The sequence below is a fragment of the Oppia nitens genome, unplaced genomic scaffold (genome assembly GCF_028296485.1).
Source record: "Oppia nitens isolate AA-2021 unplaced genomic scaffold, nextdenovo-longstitch-racon4-pilon3 scaffold1_pilon_pilon_pilon, whole genome shotgun sequence".
NCBI lineage: Eukaryota > Metazoa > Arthropoda > Arachnida > Sarcoptiformes > Oppiidae > Oppia > Oppia nitens.
In genome coordinates, this window is record NW_026533199.1 from 937,480 (window position 1) to 947,016 (window position 9,537).

Consider the following 9,537-nt stretch of genomic DNA (forward strand, 5'->3'; position numbering starts at 1 on the left):
ATTTATTAAAACTTTATACATTTTTAAATAATTAATATAAAATTACTGTAATATATACAGTATATATATATATATATATGTGATATATACTGTATAAATAAAAATAAAATATTTTATTCAATAATTTTTTTAATAACTAATTTTTAAAAAAAAACTTATTTTATGACTATTCATATATTTTTAATTTAGCATAGTAATGTAGTATAAAATTAGCAATTTTACTTTTTATTGTAAAAATACATAATTAAAAAATATTTTGAGAGAGAGAGAGAAATTGAGATTGAAATGTAATATACTTTTTTCAAAAAAAATATAATAATACCAGACATACATGTAATAATTTTTTTTTGTTGAAATATAAATGCAATAGTATTGTAGATACTTAATAACGTATTATATATATATATATATATATATATATATATATATATATATATAAATGTAATAATAAATGTTGAAATAGTTTATCATAATAATAAAAGTGATACTGTGTGCGTTTTGTAATTAAAAAAAAATAACTAAATAAGATATTTATGTTTTGTAACAAATGTTAACCAACAAAAAAAAACTATTAATTTATTGTGAAATACATTTCAAAAATAAATGACACTTAAAAAAGATTTTTTTTTGGTTAATAAATTTTACTACTAATAAAAAATATATTAATATATTGCTAAAAATTACTTGTCTAGACAATTGTAGGGTTCATATATATATACAATATATACTGTATATACAGTACATTACAATAGAATTTATTGCTAAATATAATTTTAATAAAAAAATTATTTTTTTTATTATAAAAATTTGCGAATTAATTGCAATTGAAGGTTAAATTTTTATGATTTTTCAAAATTAAATATTGAATTTATTGATTTATATAAATACAGTATATATATAAAAAAAATTATAATCTAAATTATAATTAATTAATTAATAATAACTATTATGATTTATGATTATATTATAATTTAATTACAAATAGTACATTGAAACTTTACAATTCAACAATAGTAACTATGTGATTATTTTTCAATATATAAATTAGTAAATTAATTAAATAATTCAAATTTTTAAAAAAAATATAATAAAAATAATATTAATTAAATAAAAATACAATATATTTTACTGACCTTTAAATATTTTGTTAGCTTTATTTGACTCATATTTTTTTAAAAAAAACAATATTTATTATTATTACTGATTTTAATGTTAAAATCAATAAATCAATTGATTAATTATTAAATTGATATAATAATAATAATAATATCACATTTAATAGGTTAAACAATATATATGTTTCGGCACATGTTTGAATTATATAATATTATAGTCAATAATAATAATATTATCACAAAATTTTTAAACATATAAATTAATTTTTCTTATAACAAATAATATATATATATATATAATACACAATATGTTTATATAAATTGAAACACAAATCAAATAACAACCCACTCATAGATACACACAAACAAAACACATAAAGAAAATAATTATATTTTTTGTCAATTATAGTAAYAATAATAATAATAATAATAATACTGAAAATAATGAGACTTTTTTCAAAGAAAATAATAAGAAATAAAATCACAAGAATTATTAAAAAAAAAATTTAAATAATTATTTAATATTTTTGTTTCTCTCTCTCTCTCTCTCTATCAGATATTAATCAGTTATATATTTATTATTATTATTATTTAAATAGTAAACCAACAACAAAAAATGATAAAATCAATTATATTAATATAAAAAAAATATTTATTAAAATAATAATATATAATTTATTGTGTTTTTTGTTATCAACACTGATGATTAGTAGATGAAAGTAATAATATTTAATAATAATAATAATAATAAATATATAAAATTGTTTGACAATAATAATAATAATAATAATATCCAATAATCTTTATTTAATAGTTAACATAAAATATAATTATTTTTAAAATAAAAATTTACTGAATATTGTATTACAATTATTTGTAAATGTCATTGAAAAAAGCAATTTAAATATAAAGTTATATATATTTATATTACTGTATATATATGTGTGTGAATGTCATTAAAAACTAATTTTTGTTCAATAAATTGTTTGTTAATGGTTTTTGTTTTAGTTTAATAATCAAATTTATAAATAACTTTTTTTTACTTTTAAATAATACTATGATTAAAAKAATAATAATAATTTTGATTATATTTATTAATTTGTTTGGTATTATGACTGGGATTATAAATAGTATATTAATTATTGTATATAACAAAATCAAATACAATATAGTACTGTATTATAAGTTATGATAATAATAATAATAATAATAATAATAATAATAATAATAATAATAATAATAATAATAATAATACACCTATTATTAAAGTATTAAATTAAATCTATTGTATTATAATATATTTTTTATATTATAATAGTATTAATACAGTATATAATGGCATAAAAAATAAATATAAAGTTTGTAAATTATATATAAATATTTAACATATTATATACAGTATATATTAAATTAATTAAAAGTTATATAACTGTTTCAAAAATATTTTAGTTTAATTTATTTATTTWTTTTWAAATAAAATATTTTAAGGTTTAATTAGATATACCGTAAACCAGACCTTGAAATACAAACACAATTTTTATTATTTTAAAATAAAAAGAGATTATCGTTAACATTGACATCAATTTACTATATTATTATTATTATAGTAAGTAATTTTTGTATAACAAAATAAATTGTGATATGCAATGAAACAGTATATCTATTAATAATTATAAAAATTTTCAAATAAATATATTGTATTTAATATGTATAGTTAACTTTAAAAAATGTCTTATCAAAATATATATTATAATTTAAATTAATAATTGTCTAAATTATTTTTATTTAATTAATTATTATTATACAATTGTACACAATATCTACAAAATTGATTATAATTATAATAATATATAATCCAAAAAAATAATAAACATTATTCATAAAATTATTATTATTATTATGAAAAATTTGTTTATATAATTTAAGTTACAAAGTWGTATCAAATAAATCATATCACGTTTCAGGATATAAATTATATATATATATAGAAAAAATATATGTTTACATAACATTCAATGTATTTATATATTTAAATAAAATATTATAATATTAAGTTATTTAAATAAACTAATATTTAATAGGATAACACATACACACACGCAAAATGCATTGTCATTATTATTATTATTATTAAATTTCTAATTATTATTAATAATTTTTTTTAGATACGCTTTTGAAAGCTAAGTATCACTCTATCTTTGGGTTGTATGGTTAGACCGAACCGATCCTCAAAACCTAACAGTTCTCCATTGGCCACACTTACTGTATAGCGTTGTAATAGTGTAACAAAATAGAGAAACACCTGTAGCCGACCCATTGATTCGCCAATACACGACCTTTTACCTATTAATTGATTAATTGATTATTAATAATAATAATTTATATAAATATTTATATTACAGTACTATTAGATATATTAGATATCATTATACAGTTTATAGTGATATAAATTATATATATAATAATCTATAAAATACAAGAATATTCAAATATACAATAATAATAATATTATTACTATTGATTAATTGTTAAGTAAATTGTATGTACTTATTGTTTATATATAAATATATAACTTTATATTAGTTTATGAATTATGTAATTAATTATAGAATATTTTTTTTGTTTGTTTTTATCATTTAAATTTGTAATCTAATGATAGATATGAATATTATATTTTGAATTAAAAAAAACATTATAAAATAGGAAATATTATAATTATAATTAGCAATTCTAGTTATTTATAGTACAATATATTTATTTATATATAATATTACTATATTTATTCAATATAATAATAYAGTAATAATAATGTAATAGAATACAGTTTATTTTTAATAATAATAATAATATGACCTAAATATAAAATAGTTATTTTGAATATAATAAAAAAAAGTAAAGAATATTCTTAAGTTAAATATATATTAAATTTTATTCACATAATTATATATTTGTTTAATATAATTATTATAGTAATAGTAATAATTTCTTTTTTTTATTGTAATTATCTTATAAATATAATATTAATAATTTTTAATATACACACACAAACACACACACACACACACACATACACACACATACACACACATACACTCACACWTACATACATACACACACACACACACACACACACATATATATATATATATATATATATATATATATATATATATATATATATATATATATTATATACTCACACTTACATACATATACATACACACACGCAATAGATATAACACACTGGGAATTGTATGATGAATATGTGCTATGAATTAATTTAAATTAAATTTTCTATAGAAACTATACATTACACAAAAAAATAAAATCTATTTTAAAAATTCTAGTTTCAATAGAATACAGAATATTCTTTACAAGTTTTTTCTATCTCTCTCTCTCTCTCTCTCTCTAATAATTTGATAGCTTTTCTTAGTTGAGAATCTATTTTTAGGTTATATTATATATAAATATATATATCTATTGAAATTAACAGACAAACAAAATTAGGTGTTACACAATTGACGGTATATATATATACTGTATACAGTATATACTAATATCATTTACAAGTTTAATAGTAAAGTTTTTAATATTTTATTATTAAAAGCAATACAAAAATAAAATAAATTAATCCCAAAAAAATATATTCTTAGAATAAAATTTAATTTGTAACACAAAATAAAATACAACAACAAAATAGATAGCAAATTAATTCCTAGTATACAAATCGATAGTAGTTTACAATTAGTTTTTTAAATGTTAATATTAGCGCATACTTTATTAGATCTCTCTCTCTCTCTCTCTCTCTCTCTCTCTCTCTCTCTCTCTCTCTCTCTCTCTACCTATAAATCTCTTATCAAATATTTGTTTTACAAGTAATTTTCAACACATAGAAAAAAATTGTTTAAATTAAGTTAAAATATCATATGTGATGTTAATATATATATATATAATTTGAATATTTAGTTTGAATTTTTAGATATTTACTTTATGTGAGAGTTTTATGTGAAATTTACTTTTTATTATTTTTTTCTGAATGAAATATATTCTTTATAATACAATATACTTTACATAGTTTTTCTATTGAATTAATGATCAAAAAATAATTTTTCATATAATAATTATAGCGATTTTTTTGAGAGAGAGAAAGGATTTTAATTTTATTGTTATATATTTTTTAAAAATATAATAAACTTAACAACAGATAACATAACATATGTAGCTTTAAATTTAGTAAATAAATTATTCAATAAAAACTGGTAAAAGGATTTTTCTTTCTAAAATAAATAGTTATTTTATAAATTATATATTCATTTACGTCAATTAGGTTTATGTGTATTGAAATTTTGAAATAATGCACTTTAAAATAATCTTTTTTTTAAAGTTTAATTTTATTACTATTTTTTCTATTAAATTGAATTTGAATTAGCTATAGATATATAATATATATACTGTATATATTATTTAGTTAGATATTGAAAAAAATTAATTTAATCAATTTGAAATGTTTTCAAACTAAATTATTTAGTTTGAAATTCATCAAGCACAAAAAAATATGTAATGTATAACTATATATATATATATATATATATATATATATAGCAAACATGTGTAGATTATTTTATAATAAATAAATAACAATGAAAATAATTGACTAATAAATTGTCAAATAATAAAAAACCTTAATATTTCTAATAAATATTTATATAAAAAAATTTTTATTACATTTATATATATATATATATATATATATAGTATTGTGTAACCATATAAAATTAAATGCATATATATATATATATGTGATATATTATTATTGTGTACATTAAAGGGGTACACAATATATTTCAATATTAATAGATATGTAGAGCACCGGGTATTAGTGCCAAATAGGATACACACCATTAGTATGTCTTATTTTTTTTTGTTGGTTAATGTTATGTTGGGTTTTTGGATTATTAAGTGCTTAAACCCATAAAAAGTCACTTAGTTTTTTTTGTTGCTAATATTTATTATTATATAAGTTTATAAATACCGTTATATATGTTATATATTCAATACCAGAGAGTATATATATATATATATATTTATTTATATGTATATCCTTGAGGTTAACTATAACTACATTAACCATTTGACTTGTATTTAATAAATTGTTTTTGAATGAAAAAAAAAGTTTAGTATTTATTTTTTTTGACTGCTGTCTTATTATGCCATAAGTTATAACATATATCACACTATAATACAGTATACATAAGACACAAAAATATTTTTATTTTTTTTTAAATATGACATGAATTGTTGGTGTCATTAATGGCAAATATGTGTGTTATGAAAATTAATTATCTATAAATACTGCCATAATTTATCTATTAATATATCGACTAAATTTATTTCAAGTATAAATAATATATTATAATTTTTTTTTTCAAAAAAATTTGTAAAACAAAACTAAATTGTAATGAATTGTATGAAACAATTTTTTTTGAGAAACAAAAATATTTGTATAATTAGATAAATAAAATATATAGTGTATATTGAATAATGTGATGAATTAACAAAATTTTTAGTTGATATATATATATATATATATACTATAATATTGAATAGATTTTGAATTGTGTAAACATTAAATATACAACAATAAATTATTTTTTAAAAATAGTAATCTAAATAACAAAATATTTTTTTAAAAATGTTTTATACAAATTAAAGTAATTAAAAAAATATGTTGTTTATAATCATTATAGTAATTATTATAAACAACATATTTTTAATTACGAAAATTTATATAATGGTTTTAAAAATATTTACAAATAGTTATTGAGATTACTATTTTGAATAAAATAAATTTTATCTATTATATATCTAACTATTTTATAAATCATTAATATTATATATTGTTATATAGTATTCATAGGGTTTACAATATATACTGTATATTAATATATTATATATTATAAATAAATATTTAAAAAAATGGTTTACCGGTTGAAAACGGTATTAAAGCGTCTACTGGTATAACCTGTCGGCCGTCATCTGTTAGGAAACGGCATGGATTGAACAGTCGGGGATTATCCCATACTTTTGGATCGTTATGAACGGCCCATATGTTGGCCAAAATGCGGGTATTTTTGGCAATAAAATGGCCCAAAATTGATGAATTATCTATTGAGCTATAGATCATAGATAAACAAAACATATAGGAAAAAATAGCATATTTTCAAATAAACTATTTTCTAAAAAACACACACACAAAACAAAAATTATTATTATTATTATTATTATATAGTTTTTAATATTATTAGTAAATTATTTTTTAGCTAACTTTCCCCAATCATAATAACCGTAATTACCTTCTCATTAGGTTTAATGGGAATACAGTTTTCCAACGAAATACTTCGTTCATAAAGGCTTCGGTAAACGACATGTGAGGCCTATCAGCCCAATAGGGCTGACGACCCGGTCCTACAATACTATCGATTTCACGTTGAATCCTCAGCTGATGATCACTATTACTGGCCACCAATATAAGTGCCCATTCGATGGTTGTCCGCACCGGTTCGTTACCGGCACCGAAAAATAGTCGACAATTGGCATTCAATTTGCTCTCTTATATAATTTGATATATAAATTTTGAAATTGAATTGAAATTGAAATTAATTTTTAGTATAAAAAATAAAATTTTCGATGATTTACTTGTAAACATAGTATAGGGATCTTTTTGTTGCCTTAATTGCATTTCACCTAAATATGAATCGATATAATTATTGCTACGATTTTTCCAATTAAATGATTTCTCATGAGATCTGATTTCATCGCTTTAAACAAAAAAAAATAAACAATCAATCAATCAATCAATAGATATATTAAGTATCAATTGAGTGGGTGTTCAACAAAAAAAAACAAGCAAACAAACAAACATACAAAAAATTATCTAGATAATATTTCCCAGATTATTGATGATAATATTTTTTGAAATACTTACTCAAATATGGCAAATACTGTATCAAATTGTTTTTTATTATCAATGCCGCCCACCCTTAATACCAGTTTGCTAAACCATACCGGTGCCATCGATAAGCTGCCGATGACCGGAAATCGTTCGTAGGCTATACTGATCATCTGATCCAATGCACAGCGCAACGGATGATTATAATCGTACGAATGGCCGAAAACCAATTCAGACATAATATTTGAAATACTCGGCCTGAGTAGTGACCGCAAATTCATTGGCCGTCCGTTGGCGCCGTCGATAAGTCGGATCAGGTGTCGAAGTTCGGCTAAGATTTTCTCTTCCAGACATCCCTTACCGAAAGTGGTCTCTTTGAGTACTTTGGCTGCAAATCGGCGCTGATCTCGCCATACGTTTCCCTTTTGGTCAATAAGGCCTAATGTATTAGACATTTATATGTTTTTTTGTTGTCGTTTGTATTATCAACAAAAAAAAATACAAAAATTAATTTTTAAAAAATGCAAAATACTTGTCGAGTTGCCGATAAAAGTGAACGGACTGTTTGATGGACGTCCTAAAAATGCGTCCTTATGTAGGGCATCCCTAACGGCTTCCCAATCGTTCAATACAACAACGTTATGTATGCCTAACTGTAGTCTATTTTTCAACAACAAAAAAATTAATTAATTAATTAATTATTAAAAATTTAATTAATTTTTTTTCTAAATTAAGAAAAAAAACTTTACGTAAAAACATTTCCATAAATGTCGCCCAATTTGGCAATATCTTTGTGAGCTTCATTGCCAAGGAATGGTAGATAACCGACAATAGGCAGTCCAGTGGGACCGGGAGGCAGATGTTTACGTAATTTCAGATTATATAATACGTGTCTAATGAATGTCATAAATATGACAAACAATGTTAGAGAACCTAAGTTTTCTAACATATAGTTGTTTAACGATTGTATAATTAGTTGCATAATTAAACTATTAATTAATTAATTAATGAAAACTATTAATATAATAGTTATTGTTTATTATTATTATTATTTTTTAATTAAAAAATGGTTAACTAAATATTATTATTTTATTTTAATACATTATAGTAGTAGTAGTATTTTATTTTATTAATTTTCAAATTCATTATTATTATTACTATTATTATTACTAAATGCTTAGCAATTATTATTATAGTTGCAATGATTTGTACATTTTTATAGTCAATATTGAAATAAATTTTTTTTTCTGTACTAAAACATAGATAACATAGATATTATCGTAAGATATCAAGCAGTCATCGGCCAGTGATGACTAAACTACTTGGAAAGTAGTTTATTATTATTATTTATAAATATAATAATTATTTTTCAAAAATAATAAAATCAAAAATATTGTAAAACAACAACAAAAAATTGACAGAAATATTGAGATTTCAATATTCAAATTAATTTAATTGATATCTTAAACATTT

At 19.3% G+C, this 9,537-nt stretch overlaps 1 protein-coding gene across 1 annotated transcript; it reads right to left on the bottom strand.

Moving 5' to 3' along the window:
- Window positions 1-3,276: 3,276 nt before the first annotated feature.
- LOC128952655 (cytochrome P450 2J6-like) lies at window positions 3,277-9,017 on the bottom strand. Its single transcript, XM_054298083.1, has 7 exons — window positions 8,814-9,017; window positions 8,597-8,724; window positions 8,101-8,503; window positions 7,812-7,933; window positions 7,469-7,724; window positions 7,101-7,288; window positions 3,277-3,458 (listed from the first exon to the last, which is right to left on the bottom strand). Exons 1-7 carry the CDS (start codon window positions 9,011-9,013, stop codon window positions 3,277-3,279), a joined length of 1,479 nt encoding a protein of 492 aa, XP_054154058.1. The 5' UTR covers window positions 9,014-9,017.
- Window positions 9,018-9,537: the final 520 nt, after the last annotated feature.

Bases quoted from the DNA above. Each gene is read 5' to 3' on its own strand.
- LOC128952655 (XM_054298083.1), bottom strand. From the start codon at position 9,013: ATGTTAGAAAACTTAGGTTCTCTAACATTGTTTGTCATATTTATGACA. The intron at 8,725-8,813 runs GTAAAGTTTTTT...GTTGAAAAATAG, and splicing joins ATTTATGGAAATGTTTTTAC to ACTACAGTTAGGCATACATA. The intron at 7,289-7,468 runs GTAATTACGGTT...TATGATCTATAG, and splicing joins CCATTAAACCTAATGAGAAG to CTCAATAGATAATTCATCAA.